The sequence below is a fragment of the Orycteropus afer genome, unplaced genomic scaffold, assembly GCF_000298275.1.
Source record: "Orycteropus afer afer isolate SDZICR_OR568_19922 unplaced genomic scaffold, OryAfe1.0 scaffold00405, whole genome shotgun sequence".
Lineage (NCBI taxonomy): Eukaryota > Metazoa > Chordata > Mammalia > Tubulidentata > Orycteropodidae > Orycteropus > Orycteropus afer.
In genome coordinates, this window is record NW_006921992.1 from 962201 (window position 1) to 981188 (window position 18988).

Here is an 18988-nt window from a genome sequence, read left to right on the forward strand (position 1 = left end):
CTGGCCCCGCCCCCGCTTCCGGGGAGCTTGCGCTCCGCCTCTTCTCGGTTTCTCGCTGTCGGCTCTCGGGGAGAGGGGTCACGGTGACCCAGGAGGCTTGGGGTCGGCGGGGATCCCGACCTAGGGCTGCCCCCTCGCGCCAGGGTGACCCTTCTCTGGCTTGGTGGCCTCCTTACCCGGTCCCAGGTGAGGCCTCCCCATCACCTGCCCATTACCGCGATCCTCAGAGCCTCTGTCACCTACTCTGAGCCAGGCTCCTTCTACTACGAGGCGACGGTGACCATATCCAGGTCTTTCCATAAATACACGCTTTCCTTAAGATCGAATGATTCTCTTCCAGTTTCCTCAGTGATTGTGTCAAGGCGACCTCCCTCATGCTGGGACTTTGGTCTGAACTTAGCTATATTTACAGGCACACCTACAACCGACTTCGGGACACCTGAGGTCTTTGACGACTTATAACCCCTCCATCCGTCTGACCAGAAGATTCACCCACTCCCTTTTTGTAACTCTGTCTAGCAGTCTTTTCTCACCAGCCTGGGACTTTGTCATCTGGGCTGAGCATAGTCCTCCACACACCCCCTACCCACATACTGGAGGCCTGGAACCACTGTAAACTTCCAGTCCCCCTCGTGTCCCTTCTGACCAGTTTACTTCCTCCATCTTGATCACCTGGTGACTTGGTCTAGCTCCTCCGGAAATAACACCAAACCCTCAGCCTAGTCAATCTGTCACCTGGGCTGAAGTAACTCTTCCCTTGCCCCTCCCTCATCACATACACCTGGCCTGAGGTTATCTGCACGTCAGCACTTCTTCTTTGCTGATCCTGCCATCACAGTGCCCACCGTCCTGGTATCTTGTCACCAGGTGTCAACAGTGGCCTCCCCCACACAGACTTACACCTGACCTGGGATCCCCATGGCCACATCAGGTCTCTTCGTACATCCCACAGAACTGTGCCCTCAGAATCCTCTCAGCTGGAAGGAATCTGACTCCCCCTCTCAACCTCCCAGTCCTGTTCTCTTTTCTTTGTCTTTCTCAACGCAGTAAATTGTCTTCCCTTATTTTCCTTGTGACTTGGGAATGTTGTCCTCATAGCTTAGGTACCTCCTTGTGGGACTGGGTCCTCAGCAACGGGAAAGTACCTCCCAAGATTTGCTCATTCCTCACTCACTCAGCCTAACTCCTTCTCTGACCTGAGTTGGCCTGGGGTCCTCATTGGGGGGTCTCTTCCGCCCCTGTGAGGTGAGGGTGCTGGGGTCAGACACCACCTGGGCCTGGAATCCAGGCTGAGACATAGGAGGTCCTTGCTGGGCCTTGCAGTGCTGCCTCCCCGTCCCCAGCAAGGACGATGCAGGGCTGGGTAGAGGCCTGGGGTGCCTTCAGGGGTGGCTGGCCTAGCAGACCCTGGCCCAGGAGCAGAAGGAGGCCCGTGGCAGGCAGGCCCCGAGGAGCCCCTCCAGGCGTCTGTGTCTGTGTCTGCTCCATCCCACCCTCCATCTCTGTCGGTTTCTTCCCATCTCTGCAGTTTGGTTCCGCGAGCCTCCCCCACCCTCCTCATTATGATTTGATTTCTTTTCTTTTGGACAGATGGGTTGTTTCTGTTGTGATTTATCGTGGTGTTGTTTTTTTTCTTCCTTCTCCCCATCCAGTTATTGTGATCACTCTAAGCCCTGCTCCTGCCCCGTCCCAACGAGCAGGTACCGGCCTTTTTATCATCGCCGCTTGGGACCTCTGCACCATTGACCTAATGCTGCCCGGCCGCAGAATGCCGTGCCCCCGCCCCGTCCCTCATGCTCTGTGCGTACGCGTGGCCCCTCCTCCCACGCCCACCCTCACCTCCTCTCTCACTCCATATGTGCAGCGGCGGCCCTGCCAGCCTCTTCCTCTCTGTCCTCTCCTCTCACCTACTGCTCCTCCCTGCCTCCTTGGGCTCGGGTTTGGACTCCGTAGAGGAGGAGTGGGCGTCCCTCCAAGTGGACTCCCAGGGGTCGTGCATGGGTGTGTGCACATGTGTGTATGTGGATATGTGCACAGGTGTGCGTGTGATTATATGGATGTGTGAGTTTGTTTGAGTGTGGCGTGTGAGCAAGTGAGAGAGAGTTGGTCCAGACAGGTGGCTGTGCGTATTTTGTTTACTACAACAATTCCATAGACGTTGACTGAGCACCTACTGTGTGCTGTACTTTGGGAGCCAGTAGTAATCAAAACAGTTCAAGTCTCCCTCTGTGTGGTACTGACACTCCAGCGAGGAGGCAGCCAGGACAGTGAGCCTTTCATCTCTTACTTGTTGGGGAGAGCTTTGAAAGGCCACAGACACCTTGGAGGAAAGAGGATGTAGAGTGAAGGAGCCCTGTAGTGGGGGAGTCTGGAGCCTCTTGAGAAGGGGGAGAAGGCAGACCTGCCAAGGCATCCTGTGCCACACTCAGGACATGGGTGTGTGTGTGCACTTGCGTGTATGAGGTAGGTCTACATCAGGAGAGACTGGGGTGAGGGATCTGGCATCGTTGGACGTCGTGTTGAGCGTGGCTGGATTGGGTAGTGTGTGTATGTGTGTATGTGGGCGGGAAGGCTGGCTGCATTGGTGACGCTGGCATCTTCTCTATCTATCTGCATGTGGCGGGGTTTGTGCCCTGTCCCAGTGTATGCATGTGTGTGTGGGTGTGTGCACACGTGTGTCGGGACCCCAGCTCTCTCTTACTCCTGAGTGCTCATTCTCTGTCTCTCTGTTCACCCTCCTGCTTTCACTCCACCCTCCTGATCTGCCGTGTGACCCATCACCACCTCTGTGATCTCTGTTCTCAGAGCCTTTGTGTGTCTCCACACATCCCACCCTTTAGACACTCCTCATTGGTCCCCACTATGCTTCAGAGACTATGGGATCAGCTGGAATCATCTGTCTCCAGTGCCCCTTCCCTGTGCCGTGGGATAGCCCTTAGGGGGCCTGGTGAACTGTGCAAGGGAGGGAACCAGGAGGGCTTCATGAGGTACAGAGGGAGTGGGGGTGTCATTCTCGCCCCCCAGAGAGTGATGGTACGGGAAGACGATGGGCCCAAGTACACCCTCCCCTACTCGTTAATGTCTCCCTTGAAAGCACCCAGGGGTTGGGAGTAGGGGAGTGCAGAGGCCCTCAGGAGCCCCTGAAGGGTGTTGAGCTGGAGAAGGAGAGACTGGAGCTCTGTCTCTGGCCATGATTGTGGGCAAAGCAGAGCTAGAGCTGGGGAGGCCGTGTAGTAGGTGTTGGCCCCACTACATCCCCCAGAGCCCAGAGCCTTTCCAGTGCTCCTGCCTGAGCCCATTGTAACTCACACCCTCACCCAGGCCTGTAGGCCAGGGTAGATACTGGTCCCCTCCCTCTAGCTGAGCTCAGGGTCCCTACTACAAATACCTCAAGCATATTGTTTTCAGTCACTTGGGCCACATATCCAGGTGCCTGCAGAGCCATGGGAAAAAAAAGGTGGGCTGCAGCAGGTCTAGAGGGGGTGGGAGGAGGCTGGGGGGTGCAGTAGGAGGGAGCCTTGGCGGATGCATGTAGTTGTTGTCTTTCCCAGCCAGTGACCCCTTTCCTGGACCGCAGGGTTCTATGGGGATCCACCCTCTGGGTCCCAGCCCCATCCTCTGCTCCCTTCCCTATTGCTAGCTCAGTCCAGGGGGCTCTACCCCCCAGGGAGCCACTCTCCTGGCCCAGGCCCTCTCCAGCCCATCTCTGCCATGTCTCTGGACAGCTGGGCCCTGAGTCTTGGCTCCTGTCTGTCTGCCTCCTGTCCCCTGTCCCCTAATGCCGCCCGCCTTGGGGTGTCTGCTGCCTGCCCGCTGCCTGCCCGCCTGCCTATAGCATGCCCAAGCTGTCCGCATGCAGGCTGTTGGACGGACCTTCCCCCTTGCCTGGCCTGGCCCCACTCGCCCCCAGTCCCGCAGCCCCTGGAGGGGCGGGATGGTACGAATCCCTCACTCAGGACCTAGGACCTGCCCCCATGGGCCCCAGATGAGCCCACTGGCCACAGAGGGGCCTGGACCCTGGAGCAGAGCAGAAGCCTGGGTCCTGAGCTCACCTCCCCCAGGTGGTCGGCTAGCTCTTGATCAGAGTCGGCTCAGCGCCACCATTGGGTCTGAGCCCAGGGTGGTCCTGGCAGCGTTCCCTCTTGGCTGCTCCAGAATGTGGCACTGAGGCCCTGGGTCTGCTCTTGGGTGGAGGTGGGGACAAAAGGGACACTCTAGGAAGGCCACCTGGAGAAGGACACTGTCAGTCCTTGGCCTCCAGGCCTTGTTCCTGTCACTAAACACGGGGACAGACCCTCAACCTGTGGGTGCCACTTTCCCCCGGCAGCCCTCTTTCTCTCAGCTAGGTGGTGGTGGTCGGAGGGTTAGTAAGGAGAAGATACCCTGAGAATGGCCCACAGGGTGGGGAAGGCAACCCCAGCTCCTCCAGCCCAGCAGGGCAGGGGCCTGTGCTGGCCTTGTAGGGACCAGGGAGGGGATGGTTTGGGCCCAAGTCTGGAGCTGGCAGCTAACCCTATGCTGCCCTGGCTCTCACCCCCTAGCCCTGCAGCTCCCGCTGGCCAACGATGCGGGCAACCGCTCACCATCCTCAGAGAGCTCCCCGCAGCACCCCACACCCCCAGCCCGGCCCCGCCACATGCTGGGGCTTCCGTCCCCCTTTTTCACTCCCCGCAGCATGGAGAGGTGAGCTGTTGAGACAGAGGTCAGCATGGGGAGGGTCTCTGCCAGGGGAGGAGGGTGGTGGAATCTTGGGGAGCCTGTGTGTTGGGGACTGGGGGTGGCCACCTGCAGTCAGGAGCCCCCCAGCACCTACTTCCTATCCCCCCAGCATTGAAATTGATCAGAAGCTGCAGGAGATTATGAAGCAGACCGGCTACCTGACCATCGGGGGCCAGGTACCCATCTTCCCTCGGCACTGTGGGGGTGGGCAGGTGGTGGGTGTGGACTGGGCTGGGCCCCATTGTGGGGGGCAGGCAGAGGTCCAATGGACCCTCCAGCCCTTGCTCTCCTGGCCAGCGCTACCAGGCAGAAATCAATGACCTGGAGAACCTGGGCGAGATGGGGAGTGGCACATGCGGCCAGGTGTGGAAGATGCGCTTCCGGAAGACGGGGCATATCATCGCAGTAAAGGTGAGCCACAGCCCGTGTCCCTGTGTGGGCCCAGAGCCCAGAGCCCACAGCCCACAGCTAAGGCCTTCACGCTCCCGTGCAGCAAATGCGGCGTTCAGGGAACAAGGAGGAGAACAAGCGGATTCTCATGGACCTGGACGTAGTGCTCAAGAGCCACGACTGCCCCTACATAGTTCAGTGCTTCGGGACCTTCATCACCAACGTGAGCCCTGCCCCGCAGGCCATGCCCAGTTGAGGGAAGGGAGGCTTTCCGGAAGCAGCTGGCCTTGTTTCTCCTGAGCTGCTCCTTCCTGCCCACCTCCGAGTGCCCCAACCTCTTCAGCCCCCAGCCCCTCCCTGGGAGCCGGAGCCTTGCGGGGGTGGGCAGGCGGGGGTGGGCAGGCAGGGGTGGGCCTCCCCAGTCTGCCACTTGCGTGCTGCCTCACAGACCGACGTCTTCATCGCCATGGAGCTCATGGGCACGTGCGCAGAGAAGCTTAAGAAGCGGATGCAGGGTCCCATCCCCGAGCGCATCCTGGGCAAGATGACGGTGGCGGTGAGCGTCGGGGTGGGGTGGAGGCCCAGGGTTCCCCCTCGTGGCCCGTCACTGGCACCCTCTCTGTCCCCCTAGATCGTGAAGGCGCTCTTCTACCTGAAGGAGAAGCATGGTGTCATCCACAGAGATGTCAAGCCTTCCAACATCCTGTTGGACGAACGGGGCCAGATCAAACTCTGTGACTTCGGCATCAGCGGTCGCCTCGTCGACTCCAAGGCCAAGACGCGCAGCGCTGGTTGCGCTGCCTACATGGCGGTGAGTAGGGGCAGGGTGTCTGGTGGGCAGGCCATGGGCCAGAAACAGTGTCAATTACAGCTTCCCCTCCTCCCACCTTCAGCCTGAACGCATCGACCCCCCAGACCCCACCAAGCCGGACTATGACATCCGGGCCGATGTGTGGAGCCTGGGCATCTCACTGGTGAGTGGGGCCTTGCCTGTGCAACTGGGCACAGGAGTGTCTTATTGGGGGGAGGGCAGGCGCACACCCACCCTGGGCTCTCCCCCAGGTGGAGCTGGCCACAGGACAGTTTCCCTACAAGAACTGCAAGACAGACTTTGAAGTCCTCACCAAAGTCCTCCAGGAAGAGCCCCCCCTCCTGCCTGGCCACATGGGCTTCTCAGGGGACTTCCAGTCCTTCGTCAAAGACTGGTGAGCACCCAGCCCGCTCCTCAGCACTAGGGGTGAGCAGAAGCCAGGGAGGGGCTGCAGGGTGGGCCAGGGCAGGAAGGGAATGGAGGAGGGCCACCTCAGGCAGGGTCGGATGGCTATGGGTGGGCGGGAGCTAGGAGTAGGGTGTGGACCTGGCCTGAGGGGTGGCGGGGCCCACGGTGTTGGGCATGGTGGCCTTCGTGTTGGTAGCCTGTGACAAGCAGCAATGCCCCAGGTTAACAGGGTTGTGCCCAGGCAGCACTCTGTGTGCACCTCGCTCCTGGCAGTGTCTCCCCTCACCCCGAGCAGTGCCTTCCCACTCATGAGGGGCCTCAGACCCTGGTTCCCTTTCTGGTCGCAGGCTGAAGGCCTGACTGCAGGCTCCTGCCAGTCTGCAGTGCAGCCCTTGGTGCCCTTTTGGTAGGCGGAGCACCTGGGAGGGGCATCCTTCACCCCACCCTCAGCCAGGAGGCTTCAGGTTGTACACGACGACAGGGCCCACATGTTATCTCAGGCCTCCTCCCGCAGGCCTGGAGGGCCCCTGGCTCCCAGGGCGGATGGACCAGGCAGGTGGAGGTGGGCAGGCTCTCTCAGGGCTCTTACCACCACCTCTGTCCATCTCCTCCCTCCAGCCTTACTAAAGATCACAGGAAGAGACCAAAGTATAATAAGCTACTTGTGAGTACCTCCCCCACCTCCGATCCACTCTCCTGTCCCCTTTGGATCCCCCAGGGTCCCCAAAGGGAAGTCCCTTATGCTGAGCCCACCCCTCGGGCCCACAGGAACACAGCTTCATAAAGCACTATGAGATGTTGGAAGTGGACGTGGCATCCTGGTTCAAGGACGTCATGGCGAAGACTGAGTCACCGCGGACTAGTGGAGTCCTGAGCCAACACCAGCTGCCCTTCTTCAGGTAGCCGCGAGGCAGCGGCCAGCCCCGCCGTGGGCCAGGGGCATGGCCACAGGCCCCCCTTACCCACCTGGCCACCCAGCTGCCTGCCAGGGGAGACCTGGGACCCGGAGGCCACTGAGCGCTGAGGACAGAAAGTAGGGGGTACCACCCCCAGCTTCCTGCCCAGCAGACACGGACAGATGGGTCCCCAGGCCCCAGCCCCTCCAGCCCCCAGGGCCAGCTGGCAAAGCAAGTCCCCGACAGACACTGTGAATGGAAGACAGCAGGCCACGCTCAGACTTGCTGCTTATTCAGCTGTAATCTCTGGGCTGGGGTGGCCCGGAGCCCAGGAGAGAGCTGTGTCCCACACCCCCTGCTGTCCCTTTGCCTCTGTCCAGCACACGTGTCACCATCTCCCTTTCTGTCATGTGGCTTTTTCCCTTCTCCCTCCCTGTGTCTGCCTCTCTCCTGGCCAGGCCTGGATTCAGCTGGCTGGAAGGGCAGAGGGCGTGGTAGAGGCACTGTCTGACCCCAGGTCCACCAGGGTCTCTGTGGTCACCAGTGGCTTCACCCCAGCGAGGTGGCCTGGACATTGGGACCGCCGCCAGGCCGGGACTGGGTCTTTCTCTCTTTGATCTCAGGGGGTCCTTTTTGGAGTTTATTGTATTGTATTGTACGTGGTGGGGTGTTTGGGAGGAGGGGAGAAGGAGATCGCGTTCTCCTGGGGTTGTTGGAACCTTCAGAAACTTTACCAAAGTCGTGTTGAGCTGCTTTTGGTATGGCCCCCATCCACGCGGGTACAGTGGGCTGGGAGCCTAGGCTGCTGCCCCTGTCAGTCCTGTCTTAGGGGTGCGGTTGATGGGGGCTGGCTCCTCCTCCCTAGGGGCCACCCTTTGGTGGGGCTGGAGTCTGGCCACAGGTTAGGGTGAGTTGAAGACCTCAGGGCAGGGCAGAGGGAGCCTGGGGGGCGGTGGCCACATAGGACAGTCTCGGGGAAGGTGCACATGAGAGAGGAGGGCAGTGAGCTGGTGTGGCAGGAAGTCGCTGGATGGAGGCGGTGGCAGAAGTGGAGCCCAGGGTGGAGGGCGCAGAGTGGATGTGGAGGGTCAAGGATGTGTGACAGGAATAGAGGTGGGAATGCTGAACAAGCAGAGGCCAGGTGTCAAGGTAAGGGTGGCAGAGGTGGCTGTGCCCCTAGAGTGCCCCTGAGTGTCCCTCAACTCACCCAGAGCTGGCCAGCCCCTGACTTACCCGGGGGCCCAGGGTCCAGGGCCCAGGCCCACTGCAGCTGGAGGGGGGGGGAGTATATCATTTTTGTTGGTGATGCATGCAAATCAAGCGGACAAAAAAACGATGAAACAAAAAAAAAAAAACCACAAAATCCACCCACCGCCAAAGGTGGGGAGCCGCTGGCTGTTACTGAAGTAGTGTGGGCCACTGTGTCCTCGTATCCTTACTCGAACTCACACCGCCGCGTATTTAAAAAGTAATACAAGTCGGCTTCTCTCTGCCCCCAGGCAGAAGGCCGCCTTCTGGGGGTGGGGCTGCCCGGCGTCCCCTTTGTGAGGGGACAGGGATCTTAGGCCTGGCCCTTGCCCACCCCTGCTGGGCCCAGCCACTGGGCCCTCTGGGGGGTGCAGCCGGTTGCTGGCTACTCTTGGGTCAGCACAGGCTGGAGGCTGAGCTGCCTGGTTTGGTTTTTATTTAACTTTATTTTCTGTTTTGTGAGTGTGTGTCCTCCGCCCCCCCCCCTCAGTGTTAAGCAGGAGCCCTGGGGGGCCTCCCGCTCCTACCTCCCTGCCTCTCCCGTCTTCCCCTTGGTCACCAGCCGTCCCTCCTGACTGGGCGGAGGGTGGGCCGGGTTGGGGGGGCCCGGCCCGGCCCAGCAGCCCCCACCCCCTTCTCAGGCCACCAAGTATTGCCCTGACCCTTTTTAAAACAAACGCCCTTGTTTGTAAACCTTTCGACGCTTGAGAATAAACCCATCCTTTTCCTCCACTGAGTGGTGCTGTGTGCTGGTCTGGGAGCCTGGTTAGGCCTAGCAACAAGAGCGGGGAAGGGGCCTGGAGCCCAGACCTGAGAGTGATGGGGTGCAGGGGGCCTGGTGGAGCACCCTTGGTCACGGGTGGAGGATGGCCATTCCATTGAAGGTAAACGGGGGCTGGAAAGGTGAGGTTTGTCATGACATGCCCGATATCAAGTGGCTGATGGGGCGGGCAGTCCCTGGATGGCACAGAAGGGATCAACTTCTAACTGAAAGGTAGGCAGTTCGAATCCACCCAGCTGTGCCTGGCAGTCTTGTTACCAAAGGTCACAGTTTTAAAAATCCCATGGAGCACGGTGTACTTGGCACACACGGAGTCACCGTCAGTCAGAACCGACTTGTATGAGCAGCTCTCCCTCCCCATAGCCACAGGTCTGCCAGGAAAGGCACCCTTAATCCCTGATTGGCCTTGGGCTCCGGCTCCAATGTCCCCTCAACCCACCACCCCCGCCTCTGCCGCCCAGTCGCCATCCAGCCAAGGCCAGGGCCACCTGCCCACCTGGTAGGCCCGAGTGTTGCCCTGGTCAGAGCCTCTGCTGCTGGCTTCACACACTCCAGCCCCACTGTGCAGCATGCTGGGTCCTGTGCTCCTGCTGCTGGCCCTGCTCCAGGGGACCACTCTGCCCAGTGAGCTGCCAGGTAGGTATGGGCTGGGGCTCCTGGGCCCGTCCCACCCCTACCCCTGGCTGCCCTTCCTCTTGTGACAACTCTCATCCTCCAACTCGGCATGGGGAGGTGAGGGGACTCCGTTTCTGTGCCCAGTCCCCAGGTTGGCGTGGGCCCCCACTTACTGAAAGACTCCAGCACCCACAGTGGGGGCCCAGGCAGGGAAAGTGACCAGGCTGGGCAGCTGCTCTTGGGGGATGAGTGGGCGACGACTCAAGAGTTGAACATCCAGTGTCCAAGGGCAGGGTGCCGGCAGGCATCTGGATGTGTGCCCAGGCCCTTAGAGTGCAGGGTCACACTGGGGCTCCCCCTGCCTCCATATTTCATTGTCACTGCCATCAGTTTGGTCCCTTCCCTTAGGCATCTGAGGGTATAGGAGCCTGGATAAACAGTAAAACCCCAGTGCTTGGTGGCCTGGCCGGGCTATGGCTGTGCCCAGGACTGAGGTGGTGGGGACAGCTTCCTTTTCCCCATGCCCATTGGTGACAGTATCTACTTGAGAAAGAGTAGACCTGGTTAGCAACCCCCTGGACCCCTAGACCTCTGCTGCAGCCCTAGAGGAGCCCCTCCCCCCGGAGGACCTCCCAGGCAGCATAGTGCCCAGAAGGCGGCCTCTGACCACACCCCTTCTCTGGCCAGGTGTCCCCTCACCCATTTTGCAGGTGGAGAAGCCCAGGTCAGGGAAGCAGCAGCACACAGTTTTGTACTCAGGTCCAGCTGCTCTGTAGCCAGGGAGTACGGAGTAACTGTCACTCTTACCGATCTGGCGCCTCAGCTGAGCACAGCAAGTGCACTGTCACAACACTGGGTCACTTGTCCAGAAGGCCTCAGGGGCAGCACGCCCTCCCTGTGTGGCACTCTCTCCCTCTGCCAGCACCCCGGTTCCCAGATGCACCTGGGCCCTGGTTGCGCCGACCCCTTTTCAGCCTGGAGCTGTCGGATGTGGAGGACACCTTCCCCCGGCGAGCAGGGCCGCTGGCGGTGCCAGCTGACAGCCGCGTGTTCGTGCAGGTGCAGCCACGAGGGGGAGGGGGAGCGCGTGGGGAGGGGTGTGGGAGGCCAGGCCTAATGGCGCCCCTTCCCCCTAGGCGGCCCTGGCCCGTCCCTCCCCGCGCTGGGGCCTGGCCCTACATAGCTGCTCAGTGACCCCGTCCTCACGCCCTGGCCCGGGCCATGCCCTGGTGCTGCTGCGCGGGGGCTGTTCCGCCGACACCTCCGTCCTCTTCCCGCCGCCGCCCCTCGGTGCCGACCGTCCTGTGCGCTTCAGCTTCCGCCTGCGCCCGGTCTTCAACGCCTCTGTGCAGTTCCTGCACTGTCAGCTGAGCCGCTGCCGCCGACTCCGGGGAGTCCGCGGGTCTGATCCTCTGACACAGCCATCGCCTGTGCGCGAGCACCGGGCTGGGAGTTGGGGTGCCTGGGCCCTTGGGGGTGGGATGGGTCTCAGAAGCTTGGGGAAAAGCCCATAGAGTTTAGGGATCTGGAGATGGGGCGCTTGGGGGCCTGGGTGTAGACAGTGGGTTCTCACAGGCTGGGTGCTGTATGCGAGGATCCCCAGGAGGCTTGGCACAAGGTTTGCTCAGGGGACCCGTGGACATCAGATACACTCTGGGGTCCCTCCAGGTCTGGGAAGCTAGATATCTGCAGGGGGCTGCGGAGGGCCAGAATCCTGGGCACTAATGCTGGGCTTCAAAGAAGATGAGGGGCCTGGAGAGTGGAGGTGGTGTGGCCTGCCCCCTTGAGGGGCTGGCTGCACATCAGGTCTCCTCCAGAGTTGGGCCGCTTGTGTATCTTAGGGGCTGGACTCAGGTATCCTCAAGGGGCTGGACTGCCAGGGATCTAATAGTGGGACTTGTGGCAGGGTAGAAAACTGGACGCGTCGGTCTCTCCAGAGCTTGTGTCCCTGGCCCCTGACGTCCCTCTTCCCTCCCACATTCCCCAGTGTCTCCCTCAAGGTGAGGCGTGCGCGGGCGCCGGCAGAGGCTTCAGTGAGAGCCTGGGCGCCAACAGCCCCCACCTGCACACACTGACGCAGCCCATCGTGGTCACCGTACCGCGGCTGCCTCCACGTGAGCGCACAGCCCTGCTCCGCAGGGGGCCTTGGGGCCGAGAAAGGAAAATGGGGTGGACGGCTGGGTCCCAGGCCTAGTTTCAGTGTGCCATTCCCCACAGGGCCGCCCAAGAGCATCCCAGGTAGGACCATGCGCCCTGAGCCTGCCGCGCCAGCCACCGCTGCCCTGGAACCCGCGCTGGTGGTGGCACTGGTGTTAGCAGCCTTCGTACTGGGCGCTGCACTGGCCGCCGGGCTCGGCCTCGTCTGCGTGCATTCAGGTACCGACCCCTGCGTGCTGGGGCGTCCTCCTGGGTCCCAGTGATCCCAGTGGTAGGGCAGACTGTCCCCAGACTTGCCCCCGCTACGCCTGCCGCAGCCCTCAGGGGGAGTCCTTACCTCAGCCTATGGTGCCACAATCCCTGCTCCTCAGCTGCTAGCTCTCCCTTCCAGCGCCCCCACCCCCCGGACCATCCATGGGAGCCTCGCCCAGCAGCCTCCAACCCAGGAGGACCCAATGAGGCAGGTAAGTGTGTGTGTATGTGTGTGTGTGTGTGTGTTGGGGGGGTGGTAGAGGAGCTGGAAAAAGGGGTTGGTTGATCATCTCTCAATACCACTTACTCTGTGCCAGGCACTGTTTGAAGTGTTTTACACATAATAATTTAATCACCATAACAACCTTTAGGTGGATACCATTATAACCCCATTTTATAGATGAGAAAGCTGAGGCACTCTCTGAAATGAACTAACTTGTCAAAGGTCACAACACATGGAGCTGGGATTCCAACCCATGCAGTGGGTCACCCAGGGCAGACTCCCAGCTCCTGGGAAAGGGGTCCTCAAACCCAGGACTGGGGAGAATTCAGGAGTCACTCAGTCACCATCCCCACCCAGCTCACAGACTGACTGGGGAATTCAGTGGCTACCCGGGAAGGTAGTGGCCTGAGAAGAGTCCCCTCTTTCCCTCAGCCTCATCCACCTCTTCCTGTTCCTCCCAGGAGGACCAGATTCACTGCCCTCAGCCTCAGTGGGATGAGACCACCACCTCTGCGCTGCTCCCCCTCCTTCCCTCCTACCTGGGCACAAAACAAACCTCTGAACTGATCTGCTGAGTCCTGAAGTCTGTGTACACGCGCCAGGGTGTGGGGCAGGAAGGGAAGGCTGGGACTGGGAGGATTCTAGGCTGGGAAGTAGGGTCTGGAGGAGCAGGACTGGGCTGGAGGGGTGCTGGGGTGTAGGCAGATATACATACAATGTGTGTTTAGAGGAAGAAGCCCTGGTGGCACAGGGGTTTAAAGCCCTGGCTGCTAACCAGGAGGTCCACGGTTCAAACCCACAAACCCCTTCAGGGGAGAAAGATGTGGCAGTCAGCTTCCCTAACAATTCACAGCCTTGGAAAAATACTATTCTACCTTATAAGATGGTCTTCTACTTTACAGCATGATTTCCTTCTCCAGGGACTGGTCCCTTCTGACACACGACCAAAGTATAAGAAACAAAGTCTGGCCATTCTTGCTTCTAAGGAACATTCTGGCTGTACTTCCTCCAAGACAGATTTGTTCGTTCTTCTAGCAGTTCATGGTACATTCAATATTCTTTGCCAACACCACAATTCAAATACATGTTCTTTTGTGGTCTTCCTTATTCACTGTGCAGCTTTCACATGCATATGAGGCTACTGAAAAAAATACTATGGTTTTGGTTTTAGTCTTCAAAGTGACATCTTTGCTCTTTAACACTTGAAAGAGGTCTTTCTGCAGCTGAGAGTCAGCGGAAAGAGGGTAGGATCCTCAATAGGACAATACCCACCGTGGCTGGGATGATGGGCTCAAGCATGACGATGATGAGGGTGGCACAGGGCTGAGCAGTGTTTCATTCTATCGTACATAAGGTTGCTATGAGTCAAAACTGACTTAACGGCACCTGACGACAGCAATTCTATAGGATCGCTAGCAGTTGCAATTGAGTCGATGGCAGCTGGTGGGTACAGAGGGACCAGGGGAGATCCACAGGCATTTCATCCCAAACAAAGTAACCCCCAGCCCTACCAGCTACCCGCACACGGGTCGCACTGCCTTGCTCGATCCTCTGAAAGCCAGGCCTTCTGTTTTCCACTCCTCAGGCCTCCACCTCCTGCCCTGCTCCTAGATTGTCTCTCGAGCTCCTTAAATCACCACCTTTCCCTGTGCAAGAGTAAGCGGGACTCCTAGCCCTATCTTACAGATGAGGTAACAGATGCACCGAGGCCAAATCATTTGCCCAAGTTCCCCAACGCTGTTCCACTGCACAGCTCAGGATCTAAGCCACAAGTGCCTTTTGCCCGAGGCCTACCCGTCTGCACAAAGCAAAGCACACAGTTGTTAAGTGCCATTAACGCATAGCGACCCAATGTGACAGAGTAAAACTGTATCATAGGATTTTCTTGGCTGTAATATCTATGGAAGCAGATCGCCAGGTCTTAATCCCACAGAACCCCAGGGTTAGAACCGTTGATAACCAAGCTCTTAACCGGTGCGCCACCAGGGCTCCTTAAAGCACACAGTAGAGTTTCACAAAAGTCCAAGTTCTCAACTTCAGTTCACACTTTAAATTGGGAAGGAGATAACATGGGACAGGCTCTCTGCTGGCCTTAGCCCTTGCTCCAGCGCCAGTCTGCACACGATTTCCCATTCGCCACGGCTCCCCAGTGTGTGAAAGCGTGGAGCCACGCCCCTATCTGCCTGCGCCCGCCTCTGCGCGGTGGTTTCTGGTTCCGGCAGCCTCCGTAGCTCCGCCCCCCCCCAAAAAAGCGACCGCAGGACGTTCACGCCGTGTGACCAGCATGAAGCCCCCCCAGCGGCGGAGAAAGGCTCCGGCGCGCTACCTTGGCGTGGTGACAGGCCCCGTAGCCTGGAGCATCCGCGAGAAGCGGCAGCTGCTGCGACTACTGCAAGAGCGGCGGGGCCAGCCGGAGCCGAGCGCTGCAGAGCTGGCCCAGGGGTTACCGGGCCGCAGCGAGGACCAGGTGAGGGGAGGGGACGGGAGCCGGGGCAGGACGAGGGGCAGGACGGGACAACGGAGGCCGGGAGGGCCTATGGTGCGGCTCAGGGGTAGTGCCGCGAGAGAAGTTTACGCGAGGTTTGGCTGAGCTGGACCGAAGCTAGGGGCGGGTCGAACTCAGGAGAAAAGATGGGGCGGGACTTGCGTGAAGCTGGAGGCGGGGCGGAGCCTGCTCGGGAGTAAGACTGGGGCGGGGTTAATACGATAGTGGGGCGGAGCTAGTGCAAGGCTGCTTGCGGGAGGCTGATGGGCGGAGCAAGGGAGAGACTAAGGGACTGGGCTGGTGCCAAGCTGGGGCCATTGTGCATGAGGCTGAGGAGCCCGGCATTCGCAAGTTTAGGGGTGGGATGAGCTCCTAAGTAAGGAGTGGGCGGAGCGGCAGGGCTCGCGGAGGCTGAGGGATGGGGCGTGGTCAAGAGGTGGGTGAGACTGAGGGGCTGAGATAGGAGGATGATATTTAGCGTGAGGGCGGGGCCTGGCTGTGGACAGGAGCCAGAGCCGCCCTGGGCCTTTGATGATGTAGCTGATCTGGATCTAGGTCCTTGGTTGTAAACACTGGGCTGGCGGGAGGCTAGGGAGCTGTGAGTGCTCTAGGGGTGGAGAAAGACTTGTTTGAGGCAGGGCTGGGCTATGAAGTCACCTGAGCAGGCAACAGGCTTTGGCTTTTCTCCACCAACCCTGGGCATGTAGAAGGCCGTTCAGCCGCTACCTCTCTCCTCTCCAGATCCGGCACTTCCTCCGGCAGCTCAAGGGCCGAGTGACACGGGAGGCCATTCAGAGGTTGCATCCAGGTGACCCGCATGAACAACTCCAGCCCCCAGCCCCTATAGAGGTGAGCCAGGTGGCAGGGTGAGGCTCCCTAGGGGTCAGGTTGGGAGTTAGGGGATAATCTAATCAGGGAATCTCCAGGAGGGGCAAGCAAGGGACACCTCGAAGGCTGCGCCCTGGGCTGACCATGTCCTTTCCCATTGGCCCTCCAGGTGTGGACACAGCTGGCTGAGAAGGTAACAGGCCCGCTGGAGGAAGCCTTAACAGCTGCCTTCTCCCAGGTATAGCCTCCCCCAGGTAGGCTGGAGATCCTGGGGGCAGGGGACACACCTCAGTCCAAACCAGTTAGTCCAGATCTGTGACCCTGGCCTGTCGCTGGACACCTTGAGCCTCAGTTTGCCCATCCGAGGTCTTCCTCTGGTTAGCAAAGAGGGTTTGGTGATAGGACGAAGGTGGGGTAACTTCTGCAGCCTGCTCTCCTATCTGTGCCTGACAGGTGTTCACCATCGCGGCCACAGAGCCGCTCAGCCTCCTGTACTCCCAGCCTTCGAAGCCCACGAAAGCTCATGGAAAGATGCCACTCCTCCACACCGCCAAGGGGCAGGAAGTATCTGACTCTGAGGCCCCTGCTCCCAACACCCCTGGAGCCCCTGTGGTCCCTGCCCCTGAGACCCCTGCTGAGCCCCCAGCTGGCCCCTCCTCCGAGGGAGACTTCACCGTGGACTTTGAGAAGATCTACAAGTACCTGGCATCCCTTTCGCGAAGTGGCCCAGGACCTGAGCTGTCTGCAGCTGGTGAGGAATGTGGGGGCAGGGCCCTGGGAGTGGGTCCCGGGTGGCAAGCCCTGCCCCCTCTAGCTCTCTCCTTCCTTCCGCAGAGTCATCTGTGGTCCTTGACCTGCTCTTGTCCCTCCCGGAGAACCTGACCCAACTGCCGTGCACAGCCCTGGCCAAACATATGACTGAAGCATACCTACACCTGACGGCCCCCCAGCCCAGTGCTGCTGAGGGGAGCCTGGGACCTGGGACTGAGGATGGGGGCACTGGCTCCAGGGAACATAAGGAGCCCACCCCGGCCTCCCCCCAGGCCCCTGAGAACACAGAGACCAGCGAACCAAGATCAGTCTGGCAAGCAGCTGGGGTCTGCCCCTTGAACCCCTTCTTGGTGCCCCTGGAACTTCTGGGTCAGGTTGCCAGGTGAGGGCCCTGGCAGGCAGAAGACACACCCAGATGTCATGCTCCCCAAGCCCTCAGTCACACTTGGGTTGGCACTGGGTTGTTAAGAAGATCCTGACGTGGTGGAAGGTTGTGAACACAATGCCCAGTATTGGCCTGTAAGGTGCTCCATACAACTGAGGTCTCAGGAATGGAAACAGTTGTAGAGGGACTTGGCCAACTAACCCAGTGACAGGCTCAGAGCTGAGGGGGATGGCCAGGTGGCTGGGTACACACCCAACAGAGGGTGCGGGGAGTCTACACACGAGCAGCCCAGTCTCCTGGAACGGACAGACAGATGGATGCAGCTGGCCTTTTTTTGCCAGGCCCACACAGCCTCACCCGTGGCTGGAGGCTCCAAGGACTGGTGCTGCCACACTAAACCCCTCTCATGTGCCCTATTCTGTCTCAGTCCCCTTCTCAGCTCCTTGTCTGTACTTATACCTAGTTTTGTCTCTCAGACCACAGATAGTAACCGCATCCGCATGCCGCCGCCTCAGCCTTCTGGTGTCCTGTGTAAATAAAGTTCTTGTCAGTGTGCCCTGCTTGCTTTCCCTGGAAATGAAAGATGAGAGTGGAGACACTGGTGTGTGGGGACACTGGAGCTGTGCCTGGAAAGGGGCTGCTGTGTTATCCGAAGCAGGCCTGCAGTGACTTCAAGATTAGGCCATGGAAGGACCCTTGCGGACAGTAGGACAGGCCAGAGTGAGGCGTGAAGGAGTGGAGGTGGCTGTTGACAAGGGCTGATGGGGAGAGCAGGTCAGGTTTCATGGGGACAGATGTCAGGAAGTGTTTCAAGAATGGGGTGACCCATTACACTGGTGGAGAGAAGAGGCCTGCAGAGAGGAAGGGCAGCCCAGGTAGGAGCAGGGCCCCACCAGCAAAGACTGCAGATTCCTGGCGATGCTGCTGGCCTTTGTCGCCTGGGGCACTCCCTCTTCAGTCTCACCTGCCCTGTGGAGATGGAGCCAGGTCTTGCGTTGGGGTGGGGCAGGGGCGGATTCAGATTCTTCAGCTGGAAGCTGGCTCACTCCCACCGCATTGCCCTCAGAGGCCCGGCCCTGCCCTCCTGAGGCTCCGCCCTCTAAGGTACTGCCCTCCCAAGGTGCTGCTCTCCCGTGGCACCGCCCTCCCTCAAGCTTAAAGTAGTCGGCGCTGGTGAACTTTTTGCCCACCGAGCCTGCGCGTGCACACGGCCTGCCTTTTATAGAAATGCTGCTTTCCCCCACACGTTGCACACGGCTCCCCGGGGGCGCACAGTATCTCCCGGTCCGCGCGCATGGCGCTGAGCCAACGCACTCCGTGGGCAGGACCCTGCGGCACCAGAGCCATAGTTTCCAGGCGCGCGCGTTGGTGATGGTCAGCGGGGACGCGGAGCAGAAAGGTTTAGGGCTTCAAGTGCGGTCCCAGCGCCAGAAGGCCGAGCCAATTCTTGGAAACAATTTTCACGGCGAGCAGAGGGCACCCCATCCCAGCGGGTTAAGTCCATCCCACAGCCCCCAGCGTCTCTCCAGTACAAGGGATATGCCTAGATATGCCTGAAGTTGGAGGGGGCGCGACGAGATGGTTACATATTCAGCCCGAAAGGCGGGGAAAAGAGGGTGTGAATGCGTGGGTTTGCAAGACCCATGAAGGAGTCAGACCTGAGTTGAATTGCAGCACTGCCACTTTGTCTCCTGGGCTACAAGCAAGTCGCTCGAGCTGCCTGACCTCCGTGCTCTGGCCTGTTGAATGGGGATACTTACAGGGCCTAGCTCAGCCTCTGGGTCCTACACAGGCTATGTGCGGGAAGGCCAACTCAACACAACTTAGCGCATGTAGTAAACGCTCCAGAATAACAGCTTTTATTATAATCACCGGCATCGAGGCAGGGAGGGATGGAAGGGGCCTGAGAGAAATGGCAGGAGGTGCTAGAGGCATCGGGCGAAGAAGGGCGGAGGTTGTGACCAAGGGAGGGGGCAGTAACCTGCACGGGGGCTTGGGTCAGGGACAGGAGTCAGTCTG

At 59.8% G+C, this 18988-nt stretch overlaps 3 protein-coding genes across 3 annotated transcripts in view; all 3 read left to right on the forward strand.

Moving 5' to 3' along the window:
- The window catches only part of MAP2K7 (mitogen-activated protein kinase kinase 7), a 7471-nt gene extending 240 nt beyond the window's left edge, over window positions 1-7231 (forward strand). Inside the window, exons 2-12 of the mRNA XM_007953679.2 lie at window positions 1653-1700; window positions 4542-4683; window positions 4829-4895; window positions 5017-5130; window positions 5213-5332; window positions 5558-5665; window positions 5741-5920; window positions 6003-6083; window positions 6172-6314; window positions 6947-6992; window positions 7097-7231. Coding sequence (XP_007951870.1) covers window positions 1653-1700; window positions 4542-4683; window positions 4829-4895; window positions 5017-5130; window positions 5213-5332; window positions 5558-5665; window positions 5741-5920; window positions 6003-6083; window positions 6172-6314; window positions 6947-6992; window positions 7097-7231 — 1184 coding nt within the window. The remainder of the gene's footprint in view (window positions 1-1652; window positions 1701-4541; window positions 4684-4828; window positions 4896-5016; window positions 5131-5212; window positions 5333-5557; window positions 5666-5740; window positions 5921-6002; window positions 6084-6171; window positions 6315-6946; window positions 6993-7096) is intronic.
- Window positions 7232-9822: 2591 nt separating this feature from the next.
- On the forward strand, window positions 9823-12484 carry TGFBR3L (transforming growth factor beta receptor 3 like). The gene is made up of 6 exons (XM_007953712.1): window positions 9823-9889; window positions 10791-10927; window positions 11005-11313; window positions 11856-11982; window positions 12086-12244; window positions 12417-12484. The coding sequence occupies exons 1-6, from the start codon at window positions 9823-9825 to the stop codon at window positions 12482-12484; spliced, it is 867 nt and encodes a 288-aa protein (XP_007951903.1).
- A 2300-nt stretch (window positions 12485-14784) lies between these two features.
- On the forward strand, window positions 14785-16970 carry SNAPC2 (small nuclear RNA activating complex polypeptide 2). Its single transcript, XM_007953681.1, has 5 exons — window positions 14785-14967; window positions 15727-15834; window positions 15983-16051; window positions 16267-16564; window positions 16648-16970. The coding sequence occupies exons 1-5, from the start codon at window positions 14785-14787 to the stop codon at window positions 16968-16970; spliced, it is 981 nt and encodes a 326-aa protein (XP_007951872.1).
- The last annotated feature ends 2018 nt before the right edge of the window (window positions 16971-18988 follow it).